The following is a 19,109-nucleotide window of genomic DNA, read 5'->3' on the forward strand; positions in this document are numbered from 1 at the left end:
ACCAACACCTGCCCTGTCCGGGGGTTCAGTCAATGAGCTTATCAGTAGCTTCAATGCTAAAATGTCAAAGCTGGAAAGCTGAGCGCAGATGAGGAAAAAAAAACCTCCAGGTTAATTATGTCATCTATAAAGAGGAACTTCACTCTTATAACTTACAACTGAGGAATGCGAAGAAGTCCTTCTTCTCTGACATCATCACCAAAAACATAATCATAAGTCATAATGCTCGGACCTTATTTACTACAGTTGACAGGCTAACAAACCCTCCGTTGTCAGTGGCAAGTGAACTTTATTCCACCGTGGCCTGCCATGACTTTTTCTTCACAGACAAAATCCAAAATATTAGAAAAGTAGTTGGTACATCAGCAGCAGGTTCAGCATATGTACCATGCCCGCCAAAAACCGGTTCAAACACCATGAAACAGTTTCAACCCATCTTAAGTCAGCTGAATTCCTCCTCTTGCTGTTTAGACATCCTGCTAACAGGTTTTTCAAAAAGGTCTCAAAGATTTTGCAGTCAGACCTGTTACTAATCCTGAACTTTCCCTACATGTAGGGTGTGTTTCCGGAGCCTCTTAAAACAGCTGTAATTACATCTCTGCTGAAAAAGGACAATCTTGACAAGACACAAATGAACAACTAAAGGCCTGTCTCAAATCTCCAATTTACGAAGATCGTTGAAAAAGCGTTTTTTTAACAGCTAAATAACTTTTTAACACAAAACAACTGCTCTGTCTTCCAGTCAGGTTTCAGACAGCACCACAGCACTGAGACTGCTCTAACTAAAGTTTTTAATGACATGTCTGAATACTGACTGTGGAAACATGTCGGCCCTACACAGACTCTTGGTAAATGCATTGAAGAGATTAATGACTGGATGTGTCTGAACTTTTTCCAGTTAAATAATAACAAAACTGAGGTAATTGTCTTTGGAGCCAAAGAGAAACGATTACACGTTACCATAGAGGTTCTATCTATACACCTAAAAAACCCCAACCAGGCCAGAAATCTGGGTGTCGTGATGGACTTGGATTTAAATTAGGAAAAAACGCATTAAGGTTAAAAACAAAGTCAGCCTACTATCACCTTAATAATATATCAAGGTTAAAAGATCTGATGTCCCAACAAGACCTGGACAATCTAGTCCATCCATTCATCTTTAGTAGGCTTGATTATTGTAAGAGCATCTTTACAGGTTTACCTAAAAAGTAATTTAGACAACTGGAGCTCATTCAGAACTTTTCTGCTCGAGTCCTCACTAAGACCAAAAAAAGTGGACCACATCAGTCCAGCTCTGAGGTCTTTACACTGTCTGCCTGTTCATCAGAGGATAGACTTTACATTTCTGATGCTGGCCTATAAAGCTCAAGTATGGACCTTCCAGACCCCTCAGGTTATCTGGACCCGGTCTTTTATCAGTTCCCAGTCAGAGCCAGACATGGAGAAGCTGCATTCAGCTTCTAAGCTCAAGATGTCTGGAACAAACTCCCAGAAAGCCATCAGCTGAAACATTTATTTAAATCCAGGTTGAAGACTCACCTGTTCTCAGCTGCATTTGAGTAAAGCTCTAAACCTGCACTGTTACTTTCAAACTTGTTTAGAAACATTATCATATTTTAACTACTGATTTGATCTGATTTTTATCTATTGTTCTTTTTTGTTCAATTTTAAATCATGCTTTTTATTTGTTTTAATGTCTTTGTAAGTTTGTTGTTGAATGGTACTATAGAAATAAACTTGCCTTAAAAAAAGGGATGCTACAAATGTATGCCATTGTTGAATAAATAAATGCAAATTATTTTTCTGTGTTCATAAACATCCATGCTTTCATACAAGAAATATCTCCTCATCCTACCTAAATCTAATTGTAAAGAAAAAGCAGAACCACAGCACATGTGCAGGATGCTGCTATCACACTTTATTAAAAATAGAAACATATATTCATAGTAATTTTCATACATACTACAATGGTCCACTGGTATTATTTTTTGGGGAAAAAAGTTACATACTATAAAACAATTATTTGGCCTAAATCCACTGTAGAAATGTCTCCAAAAACAATAACAAAGAGTAAATAAATCTCAGAGCTCATCCTACTTCATCGTTCCTTTGTGTTTTCACAAAAACAAAATTTGATGTAGTGGCAAAAAATGCAAGTATGGAAAGTAAAAAGAAAGATGTTTGTCCAGAGAGAGAAATAAATGCACATACAATTGAGTTTAAAAAAGGATGGCACATTTATTGCAACATAAATGTTATATACATTTTGTTTTTCTGCTGAAAAAGACAGAAAATTCAAATTCTTGCTGCTGAATTTTTTTTGTCTTATTTTGTTTAGTTTTTTTTATGCGCATCAACAACACTTTGTATTTGACACAAGAACAAATCTTTGATCAATCATTAATGGAGAGTGAAGCGCACAACGGAAGCCACCGTTTTAGTAATCTGGAGCTCGAGCGAAGCCTTTTGAAGAACTAGACTACAAGCAAAAGATCAGCTGCGTCTTGGAGATGCAGTTTGTAAAGTTCTTGTAATAATGGACATGTTATGGTAAATAACCGTACATTTTACTATCTAATATAGTAAAATAAAGTAAGAAACTTTTTACTCAAAACTTTTGCTTTCAAAAATCTAGAAAGAGTAATATTTAGAATTCAAGAAATATTCTTACAGTATTATTGTATAAAAGACTAACTACAGTGAAAAATAAGCCAAATGTTTTTTTTTTTCTTTTTCCATTTGATTTCTTTCGTCATATATTATACAAGGGAGAGCATCTGGGAATACAGCAAAGTCTAACTTGGCAAACAGAGAAGCATAAAAAAGAAAAAAAAATAGAGAGAAAGAAAGAAGTAAGAGCAAGAAAAACAACAAATGAAAGGAACAGAGCTGAAAGTGACATTATACCCTCAAATGAAGTCTGTCAACATGAATACAAGATCATGAAATACTGAAATGAAGAACAAGGCATTCAGTCAGAATACACAGAACCTGGATGTTGTTGTTTTTTCCTTTTCCCTCATGAAAATAAAGTCGTTACTTCAATCATATTGAATGTTAACTCTTGTTGTGGCATCCTATACTATAATTGAAGTCCCTTTATTGTACAGAATACTCATATTGAACGTGTCAGCCTTAAGGTGTGAGTAATGAAAGAACACAATATACAAAGAAATATATGGAATACAAAGCAAGTCTTAAGACCAAAGATTTTTTTTATAAAAAGGACAGACAAAAGCATGCACACTGATAGGGAAAACAAAATATAAACATGAACAACATTTTGAAATGTAAATGAATCCTGTTAACTGCTTTTTGTTCATTATTGCATTACAGTTCAATGATATTCAATAAAATCCAAGAAATGTCTAGCCTGGTCGAGTGAATCAAGTGCATCATGGCTCTGATCAAATCAGTCGCTGAAAAATTAACATGTTCTCTCTACTGACAGAAAATGAACATTATAATGCTGGAAGTCAAAAAGAAAGGATGTGTTACAATACAAACATGAATAACTGAACATTTCTCTGAATAACTGCGATCGAAACATTAAAAGTAGGAAAACTGATATGTTCATCAGGCCAGAAGAAACTGTGGTCGTCGTTTTATGTTTTTTTTTTTTTTTATGTTAATATTTTTAACTACATCTTCGTTAAGCAATCTCGGATTAGCTGGTGGCAAACAAAACAAACATAAAAAACCCACAAAAGCCACCCCTGTAATGACATCAGGAAGATGTAACCGTCAGGAGATTAACACTATATGGCAAAGGAACGACAGGGCAGTGACGTCCCCTCTTCCTTTAGTTAAGACACTACAAATATGCAGGGAATGCTAAGGTCCGCAAATAGCTTGCTCTTTGTGTTTTTACTGTCACTACTGAGGAAAAAAGAAAAAGCACAACTAAATCTGGGCTTTCAGTAAAATTACAGTTTGCCATTCTTGTGTCACCTGTTTTAAAATTATTCTTGAAGCTAATGGAATTGGGCTTCTTTCTTTCCTTATATTATCTTTTTTTTATTTGCTACACTCACTCACATAGAAACTCATGGAAACAAACATTAGGTAGTTTTTGCTGTAATTGGGGGTAATTGGTAGAATGAAGTATGTATAAATATAAATAATATAACCTCTTTAAAAAAAAAAAAAAAAGGGATGTATCAGTCTTATTAGTTCTATCAGCTATCGATGATTTTCTGTTAGATATAAATATCACTCTAAACTAAATTAATCTCAGTCCTCTCGGAGCCCAAATCTTTTCCCTTCATCCCTTCATCTCGGACTTGCCAAAGACTTACTAGGGTTGGGTGGAGTGCTCAGTTTAATGGTGACACTGGCAAACTGTATATCAACTGAAAAGCTGAATGCTTCTCTTTGAGTTTACCTAACCTTCCCTTTAGACATACACTTTATAGTTCAATAACATAATAAATAGGAAAAAAAATAGACAAACAGAAACAATTGCTGTTACAATGCATTCGTCAATTCAGTTTAGGCACAAAGCAATTTCCACATACGGCTGGAGGAGATTGCGAAGTCTCTGATTGTTCAGAAGCAACACACTTCTTGCAGACAGTGATATGTGCTGAGGTTTTTCTTTTCTTTGTTTTTTTTTTTCTTGTGGGGAGAAATTTGCAGATGGAAACTGGTCTCAGGGCGCTGGACACCCCCTGAGACCTGTCTTCAATTTTAGGATTGGATTGTGTTGAACTAGGTTTGCTTCAAGTGGTCTGTCTTCTCCAAACTGGTGTCACAAACTGTGAGTCCTGTCTGTCACTGGGAAGCAAGGTCACCCTCTCAAACGGGACAGAAATCACCTGCATTACTCTGATCTGCAGAGAGGAATGGAGAAACAGAAGTGAAAATCAGTTTAATGGTGACACTGGAAACAAAATAAGTCCTCTGTTTTTAGAAATGTTCTTCTAATTTCCTTGAAGTAAACAGAGATAGTCAAAATAACTGGATTGGTTGACTAATACAAGTTAGTGACGATATGCAATTTCTTTGTCATCAAAAACTCTTTTTTTTTGTTACTGTTCTTTAAAATGTTTTTCTTTGTTTTCATATAGTCATAATTAATCCTGAGATTTGAATAACAGTTAGTTGTGATTTTTTAGGTGCAAGTACCTTTGTTCTGCTCAGAGGTGGCCCATGGGGTTGGATGTGTCGGTCAGGCCTGGGTGGACTCCTGTGTGAGCTTGTTGGGCGTCACTGGAGCTCCCAGACCGTTTTTCCTCCTCCCGTCTCTTAAGGCAGGCTGCTTTGGGGTTCAAATTCCGCTCTGTGGGTTAAAAGACACTGACATCTAAATTTTCTGACTGATTTTGATCAGATCTACCGAATACATTACAGGAAACAAGAAATGGTGTACTGTTTTGTACTGTTAGTGCGATCATTTGTCCCACTACATTTCACAGTTGTGAGATGTGAATTAGCTCAATGTAAATCAGAATTGAGTTCTTGTTACAGCATTTCCTTTTTTCATAACACCATATTCCCAATATTCTCTCTGAATGTGGCATTACATTGAATTACAACTTGGAGCAATATGATGTGAAAACATTAAATGAATTATTCCAGACCTGAACAATCATGAGTAACTACTTCAACTTGTAAAATTATTTAATTACTTTCTGGTAGTAACTGAATTAACAATTACAGCTAACTAGTAACTAGTGTTATTTTAAATACTGTACAGTATTCAAAGCTTATTTTCAAGCTTTTTTCTACCATAACAGTTGTCATGCATGTTTTGGACACATGTTAATATATACATATGCAAATATACCAACACACAACGCAGTGATGATATTATAGGTATATTAATAAATAAGTTGGCCAATAATTTTATTTTTGTTTGAAATAATTGACATTAGCCATAGAAAAACTATACTGGAAATCCAATATTTTAACTCATATTTCAAGAATCTGTATTTGGGCAGGAATGCTGTGACACTGACCTCTGACTTGCTGCTCTAAGCTCAGAATCACAGCCACAGCCTGATGCAGGATGAGCAGTTTAGTCTGGGGCTTCTCGCTCTTCAGGTGCAGCTGGCACATGCGACCCAGCTCTTTGAAGGCCTCATTTATGTCGCGCACCCTCAGGCGTTCACGGGCATTGTTAGCCATTCTCCTCTCACGCTCGCGTTCAGCTTTCTGCTCTGGATTCAGATCTTCATCTTCAGTAATGCTATGTGAAGGAGATAAGAAACCCACCCGAAGTCAAGATTGTCTTCAAGGTAAAAGCAAAGTATTTTACCTCTTTTTGGCAAAAAAAAAAAAATTTCCTTAAAACCAGAATAATGAACCAGCCTCTCTCTTTAGTACCTAAACGATCCCGATTATAAGCGCCCTCCAATACACCAACAGCACTGGCTTAACAAAATTCAAAATAGGTGCTTAAAATATATTTAGATGTTGTACAAGCCAGGTGAACAGTTTCAATAAAATACTTCAAAAATCTTCACAACCACAGTTTATAATGAATGTCAGTTATTTAACTGAAGCTAAATGGATTAATAACAGTGACAACACATCTATTTAAAATACAATTCAGCCCTACTTGCTACTACAGTGGCTCCGAGACAAATTACCTTTCACTGTGGCTCCAGAGGGCCAACTCATCTATAAAGTGGCTCAATCTTTAAATATTTATGTGAAAACCCATTCACATTTTGTTTTATTTCTATGCTTGTGTCTTTTTAAGCTTCACTTTTGGTCCACTTGTGCTTTAAAAGTGCTCTATAAATAAAGCTGAGCTGAGATTAAATTATTTTATGTCAAAATCAGACCACAACTCACTGAGCTGGCTTAAGACAGAGGCTCGGCCAAATATCATCTTATTTAAAAACCAAGAACAAGCTAAAATTAGATTATCCTCTTCTCAGTGTAAGACTTATTTGCTTTGCACCTATACTATAATGGAGCACTTCTTCTACTGCTATCTCAAAAAAGTACGTTTAAAGACATTTCAAAAGAACAAGGCCTATGGTTTATTGCTTTTCAGTTCAATTGATTTTTCCTTTGTTTGAATTCCAAAATATTTTCCTCCTGAGACAAGATTTTGAGCAATATTTAGAACTGAAATGGCCTACCTTGTGCCTCGGCCTGGTCTGGGTGTGTGACTCTCGTCATCTGACCTGGCATCGATGGAGAGGCTGTCATGCATGTCATCCTTTTCCTGTTTCTCAACCTTCAGCTCCAAGGTGGAGGGGACCTGACCCGACAGCCCTGAAATAAAACCTGCTTCCAGTAAGTAAACATGAATGTAAAACATCATGCATACACTCATCCACTTCATCTATGCAAATGCAATCGCAGCGGAGATGAGCAGACCTCTGAACGCCTCCACTTGGTGGTTTAGTTCTGTGCTGGATGTCGAGCCAGCGCTGGGAAGACCATGGCTGTTGTTCAGGCTGGCAGCGTCGTCACCACCCTGCTACAACACAGACAGGAAGGACGTGAGAGGCGAGGAAGCAGACAGCCTCTGGAGAGACCACATAGAACAATACTTCTCATCAAGTACAACTTAAGTCAAACGGACGCTCGTTTGGCTCTAAACAGAAAAAAATAACACAAGTTAATCCCACTTGTAGTGACAGTAAATGGCCTTTGAATACCTGATACAATGGTGCATGAAGCAGTTACTTTCCAGATGAAAAGCTAAACATCACTGGACTACTTCAGGGATAGTTTGCTGATCTGTTTTATATTGCTTAAGGATTAACAATTTAAGGAATATAAAGGCTGCTTATATATTTTGTGCCACTACTTTTTTTAAACATGTTTCTTTATTGGGTAATCCATGTAAATTATATTACACAATAAACATTTCTCGTAAAGAGTTCGACAGAATACCCCGTTTTATATTTTACCATACACGCAAAAAAAAAAATATATATATATAAAAAACACCCCAAAACACACACAATGTAAAATACGTAATTATAAACAGGTCCCAAAGTAAGTACCGATTACCAATCAAACTCTGACTGAAGACAATAATAATAGGAAAAATAAAGTAATAAACTAAAATACAGGACACGCAAAACAGCTGCAACAAAAAAAAAAATTTAAATAAATTAAGAAAACAAAATAAGATAAATAAATAAATAATAATAAGAGGAACCCTAAAAAAAAATTAGACATGGTTAGCAATATCATACTTCCCTGTAATTAAGTTAAATCAGATTAAATTAATCTTCCAAGGATGCCAAAGAATTAACAAAAGAAAGAATATGTTCCCAAATATAAGAAAACCTATCATAGCAACCCTTAATACCGTATTTAATTTTCTCTAAATATAAAAATGACATCAGGTCTTTCAATTAAGAGTTGGGAGATGGAGGTTTTGGGTCCTTCCATTGAAGTAGAATACGTCTATTTTGTGCCACTACTTGCTGAAAGATTCTCAAACTAAGCTTAGTGAGTCTTCACAACTGAAGATATGTCTCTTTCTTTTCAAACTAAACACTCACTACAGTTTAACCAAATATTTGTTATTTTGTTCACATTCATAAGATAAAAATGATCAACTCCCACCATGTCGTGGCGGAGAAAGTCCTTCCTTTACCACATACTGTAAAGCTATTTGGTTTGATGGAGGCAGAATAACTATCAGTCAGGGTGGAGAGTATCTCCCTCTTTTCTGCTGGAATGTGATCCCCAGTCACTATTGGCCTCTGTTAACCCCACCACTTGGAGGACCTCCCCTTCCTCAGCACTACACTAATCCTCGCTGCGTCCCCAACAGGTGTCCAAACAACTCTTTGTCTGGAGGAGGAGGAGGGAAGTTGGGGCTCTGGCGAGAAAATAACGCTGCCATTTTCATGTCTGAGCCTAATTACCATACAGCTGAGGGCCTCCTTTTGGGTGGAGGCCGTGGGTTCAGACACCGTTTCAGATTTCCTGGGTTGTTTAAAAAAAAAAAAAAAAAATGATGAAAAGGGGTGGAAGGGGGTTGATGGCAGGGTGTCAGCCGGACTAAAAAGCCTGTGGGTGTGTTGTGTCGAGGCTGTTCAGCTCTGTCTGAAGGGACATATTCCCACACAGGAAGTGCTGTGCTAGTGAAGACACAGTATGTTCTATCTCACTGTTGCAGTGGGTCAACATCCCCGCCACAAGGCATTTCTCTCTAACAATTACATCACACTGAGCCCTTCTGACAACCGCAGAAAAATAATTCTTGCTGAGGGGCAAAACAGCTACTCAACGTCTTCAGCATCGCGATAAAAACACCATAAAACAGACTAAAACTAATTTAAAATGAATTGTAAGCAAAAGAAATAGATCCATATGAATCTATGAGTGAGATATATGATCTCACCATTTGTCAATTTAAAAAGGTCTTGATGATAAAAGCAAAGACAGTTTGGCAGACACAAAATATATTGCCTTGTCCATAGAAAAAACCTGATAAATCATATTTTAAATTTGATAATCAATGGAGGATCTTATTTCTATTAAAGTAACAGGACTTTAAATATGTAACCCACACACACACACACACACACGTATATATATATATATATATACACACACACACACACACACACACACACACACACACACACACACACACACACACACATACATACATACATACATACATACATACATACATACATACATACATACATACATATAACACATTTCAGAACATTATCCATGTTAAGCAAAGTTCAAAAACAGTTTAAAAAGAAAAAAGACGTATCAGCGTGTGACCCAAACTAATTCCAAACACCTCTGGGTTACAGCTGGACAGCTGCCTCATTTTAATATCCACAGTAGATGTCTTCAAATTTCTTGGCTCCGTGATGTGGAATACCTCGGACTGAGGATGAGTAAATATATCCTGATTTATACTGAGACCTGCATTCCTGCTCTTCAAGCAGCTTCTACTCTAAAAGGAGTGCAACACACAAACACATTGCACACCAAAGCACAACTTTGTTTCATTGTGCCTGTTTTTCTCATTTTCCTTTCACCCTTGTGTATACAGCCGCTCTCAAGAGGAGGGTGAGCTTTAGGCCAGGCATTACACTTATGGAAAAAATGTTAGTATAAATTAGACTGTTCATCAGTGGAAAACGTCTAGTTTTTACACAATGTGCACCAGTTTCAAACAGGTGGCTGAGCCTGTAGTGTAGTGATTCTTTTGGTTTTGTTTGTTTTTTGACAAAATACATCATACATATTTATATCAAGTTAACATACCATTGCTGCAGTCCGACTTGAAACCAGTGCTGAGGCAGGAAAGTTTGGTCCTGTTATTGGACCATTTTGTGCCTGTCCCAGCAGACTGTGTATGTCGCTGGGCAGACTGGCGGTAGATCCAACTGCATGGTTCCTCAGAACAAGGATTGCATCATCCAGTCTGTCCAGACGATCCTCCATTCGAGACTGCAAAGGCCATGCGAAAAGGGAAAAAGAAAAGAAGGACAGAGCAGCTTAGTATAAGCACATTAGGACAAAAATTGAAAACAGTGATTGTATGATGTGGGCTTGAAAAATAATATCTGAAACACAAGATAAAGAAAGCAATTCACGTGAAAGTTCAACTGAGCCATTTCAGCTTTAGTCATGAAAGGCAACAAATGCAATTTATTGTTTTTAACTTAGTAATTTAGGCAGCATTTCCGGTTAACAATTTGTGTAAAAACTCAACATCCGAATCTAAGCTGATTACTGTAAGCTGAAATGGCTGATAATAAAGTAACAAAGATATAAAAATGAAACTGCATTTGACTATGATGAATGTGGTTGAATTTTTGCAAGAAAACAAAACAGGGAATGCATAGATGTATGAAACACATAATGAGTGAAGACTATCTAGAAAGTACCTCGCAAACATCCTTTAAGAAAGACATGGCATCCTGGAGATGCTCATGTAACTGCTGATGAACTCTGTTTTTCTGGCAAAGTCAAATACAAATAAGACAGAATTATGAGATTCAGTTTATAAATACTACAAACACACTGAAGATAAAAGTTGTCTTTGTGGAGTCGTGCAGATGAGAAGAAAAGGATTTAGATGGAAGCATACAGCTGCTGACATTTCACTTTGCAAACAGGAAAATGTTTTTATGGTTGCTTTTTTAATAGTCCCTACTGGAAAACTGGTCATATCCTCTATTTTGTGTTAACTACAATGCACACGTTTCTTTACTAAACTCACTTCACAAGTTTCACATCCTTCCCTTTTCATATTTTATTTATCTATTGGACTAAATATATTTACTGATATTTTTCTATATAGTCTAGTATACTGTAAACTACGGTACTATTGGCAGGTCTGTTTTTCTATCATAATCTTATCCTAGAGTTGAAGCTCTCTTCATCACTGCTTCCTAAAGCTTGAGGGATTTTCCAAAGTTCCTCAAAGATTTGACTCAACTACCAGGCAAGTTTGATTAGCGCCTTTGCTCAAACACACTCATGGACATGCTTCCCTTCACCGCCTGCCAGTGGAGTCATTTATTCAGACTGTAATGTCTCCTTAAGTACTGATGAACATAAACAGTTCAGGTATTCTTGGACAAACTGTTAAAGGCTCAACCTCTCTTATTTTTGTAGACTTTCACAAAGTACAAATTATTTCTTTTTAACACATCTTTTCACACAGATTCCATACATCTAATAACTTTTTTAGGTAATAATGTTTGACAGTCAGAGAAAAAAAAGATTTTAAAAGCATATCCCACTATACTTCATGTCATGCTGTAAAACACATACAAATATAAATGAATCTCTTTTAAGGACACTGCATCATAAGCAGCTAATTTTCAGATGATATAACAAAGCACACATGCACCACTTATTGTATTCAGTTAGCATCTAGAGATAAAACTTCTACATGGAAAAGTTGAACATCATCTCCACATACAGTTATTAGATATATTCTAGCAAGACAGCTACATCAAAAGTGAGATCTCACACAAGCCCCTATTACACTGGCGGATACCCCGCATTTAACACTCGGTTCTTGTGTGTCGCCTGTGGGTTTTACATGAACTGACACGGGGAGGTGTGATGAGCCGGCCCCGCGAGTAACCCGCCTCTGACGGTGCGGTTAATGGCAGGCCAGGACTAATGTCAACGGAATTGACGCGGGGTGGCGGGTCCTGGGTGGGATTTGTTGATCATCCCCAGAGCCGTTGATGTCATGAATCTACTTAAATGACAGACTGCAAGATAGAAACCCTGGTAATTAACAAACTGAAGAGCCTCAGAAAGGAGTTACTCAACAGAACAGCAGGAGTGGCAGTGGGACACTGCTGGTCATATTAGTGCAACAAAATTTGGGCAAAGTCGCTACACAAATCCCATTGTTATTCAGCATGGACACGCCACCCGCTTCATCTCCTGCATCAACCAGCTCTTCTGATGTTGGTGAAGCCAGAGGCCAACTAAACAGATAGCGGGCTTTCATGTTATATAGTACCTCTCTATAACCCCTCCCAAGTCGTGTTCCCTCCCCTCAACTCAGCTTCAGGCACCGGAGAGGCAATAACATGCCTTGCATTTACATTGCCCAGCACACGTTAAACATGCACTTCATCATCCAGGGATAATACCGGGTTCTAATCTACAAACGCCTGAAGTCATCGAAGAAACTGAACAATAAAAGGAAAATATTAAGCAGCACTCTCATGCCATATATATATAAATATAAATACATACATACATGTGTAATGAATTTTTTTGACTGGGCTGCATTACATGACAAACTAGAGGCTTGTCACTGATCACCTGTAGCTTATACATACTGTGATCATGAACCAACAAACAAGGATATGATCCTAAAAAAAAATTAAGAATCAACTTTAAACCCTAGTTATTCGTCAATAACAAAGTGATTACTATTTATGTAAATATTGCATTTTTTTAAGAAGTTTGAATCCTGAACATAGAACTTTAATTAAGAAAGGTACTTTTCTTGTGCCAAACATTTCACACAAAACACTTTCACTTCATAAAACCACCTAAAAAGTGAACAAATATTTTCACAGTCATTTTGCATGTACGCACAATAAAAAAACACAAATGTAAGTTACTTTTTCATCATTAACATGTATTATTCCATCGTTGATAAATCACTGAGAACAAAAGTAGAAAAAAATTGTTAATCAGAATGGCCTTCACAATGAATGAAATCGCATACATTTTTTTCTACCACAAATACAAATGTATTTAATTTTACAGCATAGAAAGTAAATCAATGGCATGCGGAGCATGCAGTAAGTCTGGGTGAAATGATATCCTTAGCTCTGGTCGCATGGCAGCGAAGGAATTCTGGAGAAGTGTTTCAGCAAACAGCTGCCACCCCCCACCCCCATACACACACCCACACCCACACCCTCACCCTCACCCACACGCGCGCGTGCAACGCCAGACCGCTTAACTCACCCCATCCCCCCACTGTCATCCCTGTCCTGGCCCACGAATAGAGGACAGATGGCAAGCCCCAAGGGACAAGTATTGTTCAGTTTGGTTATCCTGCAACCCCCACCTTCCTCAGCAAAACATTTGTCAGACAGGAATCTCCCTGTAATGCTAGCTCAGACCTTCAGATTATCTAAAATGAGCATCCGTCACATCACTCACTCAGCGGAGGATGATGTGGATGGGGAACTTACCAGTGAGTGAAGGGAGTTTTCATAATTTGGAGAAGAGGGAGTCTGTCCGCCTGAGCGGGGCCACTGGTTGGTTCCTTGAAAGAAAAGAAAAGTATTACAGTGTCAGTGTTACTAATCCTCTGATTAGGTCTCATTTCAAACGGTCTTTTGGATTAGGTAGTAAAGACACAAAAGATAACTGACACACACGATAACACACTCATAACACACTGGCATCCTGATTTACAGTAGGGGGTTTTTGTCTTCAAAAGACATTTTTATCTTTCAAGACTCAATTTCTGTCTTGCTTGTGTTGTTCTCTCAAATGTAAGTCGCTTAGGATAAAAGCGTCTAACATGTAGTAGTAGCGTCTAAAAGCGTCTGACAGTAGTAGTAGTAATTGATTCACTCCCTGATTGCTGAACTGCATTCTGACATTTAATCCAGCCGAGGGTTCAACGAACACCTGATTTTAAACTTCTGACATAATCTCATACATAATCTCTCAAAGCATTGTAGAGGTTTCAAAATATTTCAGGACATGGTCTTTATCAGGGTTCTTGATGATTTAGAAATATGTCAAGTATCTCAGCTCAATCTAGTTTAAGCTTTTCCCTTACATTAGTTTGCATTCCTGAGACGTCGGTCTCCGAGCCAGTTCCCTTTAAGTATTTTACAGCTTTAACGACTGCAACTATCACACCAGGATTGCTTTATTGACAATCAACCTGATTAGGATCTTTGGAACTTTCCGCCTCTGTAAAAAAACTACAAAAAAAGAAAATTTATCACATGATCCCAATATGGAGTAATAGTCTGCACAAGAGATTACAAATTTGCTTTGGCTGAGAAAAAAAGGTTTGTACTGGATTCTGTATGTATATGTGAGCCAAATAGTTAATCAATGGGCCGATACAGGGAGACGAATCAAGCACACTGCATTTCTACCCCCCCTTACCTTTTTTTTTTTTTTTTTTTAATACTGAAGTGTAATTATACAAGTAATCTGATCTGATTGTCGTGTATAACATGAGACAATAGATTATAATACAATCACATGGATTTTCACAATGATGAACCTTTCTGGGTGTTTTTCAGGTTAAGCTTCTCTCCAGCTCAGAACGCTTTGGCCTTTTTTTGGTGTCTATCACGGTGGAAGGTTGCCAAGCCCAACCTACATACGTCAAAATGGAGTCTTTTGTTGTACAAGTCACAAAAGGAGACTTTTGCTTCAATTATCTGCCATTTCATATAAATCTGGAATTTAACTTTGTGTGGTATCCTTTCGTTCTTATAAGGTAAAAAAAAACAAATGCAGAGCAGGACGATGGAAAAGGCCTGGGAAATTACTGATCCATTTTCTTTCCAATCTTAATTAAAATAGTAACTCAGGAAGTATGGTGGGGTGCAGCACAGTGCCTTTTTTTTTTTCATCATTCAATTTTTGTTTTTTATTACAAATGAGGATTGTCAGACAGAAAAGTGGTAATAATGGATAATAAACAACTATAATGTATAATTACCAACTAAAAGTAACGCTATAGGTTAATAATGCAATAAAAATTACAGTAAGATACAAAAAAAAGGAAAAAAACAACCTTCACACCTCCCTCAAGTTCATGAAACTCCTTACACCATTTTCCATGAATTCATCTGTCTAACCACACTTTTGTCATCTTCTGTTCTAGAGTTTCCATGTTTTTCCACACAGTCAGTCTTTGAAAATGCAGTGTTTAATTACCAGACTTAAAAGGGAAGGAACTAAAAAAAAAGTCTTTGCTCTGTCTCGGCTTTCTCCCAGGTGAGTGAGAGAAGAGTTCCACACGAGCCCCCGCTAGCTGGCGGATATGAAAAATTAGCCCGAGGCTCTGTTTCCCATACGCTCCAGAGAGGGCTAATTGAACAAGCCAGTCTTGAGTAATGTGCTGTATATTGGTGTAATCCCAATGATGAATGGATTTTGCGACCAACATCAACAGCGAGCTAAATTTTGGGCCAATTTCTTAGTACTGTTCTCTTTCTCGTCCCATAAGTATAATGAGGGCGAATTATTACCAAAACAATATCCTCTCTTCACAGTCCCAGATGTATACATTTTGCTTTAGTGTTTTATGTTTCTTCTTATTTATAATCAGAGGTCCATTAATCATCATTGCCAAGCTGCCAAGTATGGCACACTGAACTGCAAATGGGTCAAGAAAGCCATCACAGTCCTCATCAGCTGAGTCATGGCCACCTTCCCTCACCCACTGACAAATAAACACAGCCTTTTGCAGCCTGGTATGTGTATGTTTGTGTGTGTGTGTGTGTGTGTGTGTGTGTGGTGGGGTAACAGCTGTCCATGGGGCAGGGCAACAGCTGAGGATGAGGGGGGCACACGTAGAGACAGCTGTCGCAACTCCATTACCAAGCATGACACACTGCCCACAAAAACAATACACTGGGCTTTCCCTTGCGGTCTCTCCTCATTCTTTTTCCATTACTCTCTCACCTCTGTCAACATCCGACAGCTTATATTCTTATTATATACTTCTTTTTCTGTACAGTAATGTTGAAAAAAATATTAGACCCACTTTCAATAATAACATTCTACATATGAGGATATCATTTTAAAAAGTCATGTGGTCTTTACCTAAATCACCTAAAACATGTGACATATCAAACTGTGTCTGTATATATTCAGGAAACACTAAACAAAAAATGGAGAAGCGTTGTGTGGAAAAACTAAGAACATTGTTTTTCTCTTAAAAAGGGAAGTGAGGTAACGGCCAGATTTGCAGTCAGGTGCTGAAAGTCGAATACTTGATTGACCGATCAACAGCATGCACCACTTTGGCAATTCAGAGGCACGGAGCATTCAGGTTAACACAATGGCAGGTGGGAAGGACACAAGCAATGATCTCTGAAAAGCAATTATTGCTGTCCAACAATCTGTGACGGGTTATAACATCATTTCTGAACAATTTGGGGTCCATCATTTTGAAGTGACAGAGATTATGGAAAACATTAAAGACAGTTGCCAGTCATCCCAGAACTGAACATCCCAGCAAGTTGACCCCAAGGTCAGACTCTGAAATGCTCAGACAAACTGCAGCTGTATGCTTCAACCAACTCAGTCACATGTTAATTGTTTAAAGTTCATGGAAAAAAAAAAATAGAAAAAGACTACACAACTATGGCTCAGTTGGATTTCAAGGAAAAAGCAGGATGGCTTAGACCTGCAAAGTTGTTTCTAAAAAAAAACCCGTCCAGAATTTCTTCTCGACAGACAAAACCTAAATGGACATTTGTGACCCTAATACACAGGGACACATTTGGGGTAAAAACTAAATAAATTAAATTAAATTAAAATTAAAAAAACAACTGTCAAGCACGGTGGTGGAGGGATTTTGACATGGGTTTATTTCACAGCCATAAGACCTTGGAGGCCTGCAGCCATTGGGGCGATCATCAAATGTACTACGTACAAAAGTATTCTCAAGTCAAACGTGAGCCCATGTGGCTGACAGTTAAGGCTTGACTGACTGACATTGAGCCACTCAACAGGACTATGAACCCAAGAAAAACAAGAAATCTACTAAATGATATCTGAAAAATAAAAGAATCAAGGTGTTACAGCACTCCAGTGAAAGCCCAGTAATCAACTTTTCAATCAATTTTTTTTTTACACACTGTTTCATTATTTTGATTGTTTATCTTGTTGAATAAAAATGACCCTGTATAAACTTCAACTGAGACTAGATTTATCAAATTTGAGGACCTGGCAATGACCTGACTTGTTTTCCTTTTCTTTTATTATGTCCTGAGACATTAAACCTAAAAAATAAGAGGGATCTACTTTCTTTTTCACATGACTCTGAAAACCCAACTCAAAGCAAACAAGAATATCCTTTGGGGCTCTCTCAAATAGGAGAAGATGGGCTTTGCTGTTTTTATTCCACTTCTGTTCACTACATTTACTCCACAAAGCAATTACATTTCAGGAGAACGCTTGTGCGTCCATCCTCAAAAATTAGAACAACATAAAAACACAAGCTACTACAAAGTACTCGTCATAAAAAGGATTATGTAAAATCAAATCCACTCTCCAAAATTCTCTCTTATTACAAAGAAGGCTGAATCTCCTGAGCTACTATTATAAGCCCTAAAACTATTGAATGAAAAGCTTCAAAAGCACAAAAGAATTGTGATTTAACATCCACTTCAAATATTTTTGTTGGATGATTTTCAAATCCTTTAGCACTTAGAAAGCCCCAGTATTTGTTTTAATTACACACTCAATTAATTTCTGTCTGAAAATCTCCATCACTTGGAAGTAAAGTTCAGGTTAAGGCAAGCATAAATGTTATTCTGACAGTCCTTGCTTGTTACATAGATCTAAATTTGTGAGCATGAACAAAGACTTTCCTAAAGCTAAGAGCCAAAACTGGTCCATGATGTCACCAGGAGTCAATGTGAAGCAGCTCTGTGAGCCAACAAAATAAAGGACAAGTTCTGAACACTGGACCAGCACTGAATTCATCCACAGGTATATTGTTACAGTTTCAATAAACTTGCAACAGGCTTTAAAGGAAATCAAGTTATTTTTGTGCTACAACCAGTAAATACAAATTCCTTACTAAAAGGCCGATGTCTGTTGATTTTTATTATTCAAAAACCTCTTCAGAGTTTGCAATTCTATGGATCTAAAGCTTTATCCGAGCTTAAACTACAGTTTCTCTTTAAAGTGGGTTCATGTACAAGTGGTATCGACTTCCTTTTTAGAAACTGATGATGAGTCTCATTTAAAGCTTTAAAGCCAAATGGGTACAGAATTATGTTTGAACCTTGTTATTAATAACTCTGCTTAGTTTAGATTTTAACGCCCAATTTTTTGGGCGTGTAGAATGACAAATGAAAGGCATTAAATCTGCTCGGTGCTTTGGTGGCTAATACACCACGGACAGCAGGTAGGACGTTAATTCCAACTACGCAGCATTTAGTGACTAGTTGGTATTCTGGTAGAAAATATGTGTTTGTGCTGAGACACAGAAACAATGGAAAAGCAGGTTTAATTGATTGATGAAGATGATTATTACGCTACTCGTTATGTTGCATAAAGCTACTTAATACTGCATGAAACTTTTCCAGGCTGCTGAAGGTGGCAGGACGCGGTATTGTTCATTGCAAAAGTCCTTTTGATTTGACATCTTCCACACCAAAACTCATTCACAACTGTCCACTGTGTTTACCTTTATCAAATTGTATAGAAATTATACCAGACTGCTCAAAAATCATCCACTTGAATTATGCAGATACAAGATAATCTGCAAAGAGTTTTCGGTTTTTATGGAGGAGAAGACAGTGACCAACAGATTATTTTCTGCCAATGAAAAAAAAAGTTTTTTGCTTAAACATTTTTAAGCAAAAAACTTCTTTTGTTCTTCCTTTCTTTTTTCCTTTCTTGCCATACATGGTGGTGCAGATGCTGTCGCATAACAGGAAACTGTAACT

The 19,109-nt window shown here is 37.4% G+C and overlaps 1 protein-coding gene across 6 annotated transcripts in view; it reads right to left on the reverse strand.

Moving 5' to 3' along the window:
• Positions 1-1,911: 1,911 nt before the first annotated feature.
• The window catches only part of tcf12 (transcription factor 12), a 79,127-nt gene continuing 61,929 nt past the window's right edge, over positions 1,912-19,109 (reverse strand). For 2 of the 6 annotated variants that reach the window (XM_061743728.1, XM_061743697.1), the window contains 8 exons: positions 13,638-13,711; positions 10,842-10,913; positions 10,216-10,401; positions 7,336-7,438; positions 7,095-7,242; positions 5,961-6,190; positions 5,128-5,281; positions 1,912-4,832 (listed from right to left, as the gene is read on the reverse strand). In XM_061743728.1, coding sequence (XP_061599712.1) covers positions 5,139-5,281; positions 5,961-6,190; positions 7,095-7,242; positions 7,336-7,438; positions 10,216-10,401; positions 10,842-10,913; positions 13,638-13,711 — 956 coding nt within the window. In that variant the 3' untranslated portion in view covers positions 1,912-4,832; positions 5,128-5,138. The remainder of the gene's footprint in view (positions 4,833-5,127; positions 5,282-5,960; positions 6,191-7,094; positions 7,243-7,335; positions 7,439-10,215; positions 10,402-10,841; positions 10,914-13,637; positions 13,712-19,109) is intronic. The other 4 variants (XM_061743703.1, XM_061743711.1, XM_061743736.1 and 1 more) reach the window with 4 other exon arrangements.

The sequence above is a fragment of the Cololabis saira genome, chromosome 2 (assembly GCF_033807715.1).
Source record: "Cololabis saira isolate AMF1-May2022 chromosome 2, fColSai1.1, whole genome shotgun sequence".
Classification (NCBI taxonomy): domain Eukaryota; kingdom Metazoa; phylum Chordata; class Actinopteri; order Beloniformes; family Belonidae; genus Cololabis; species Cololabis saira.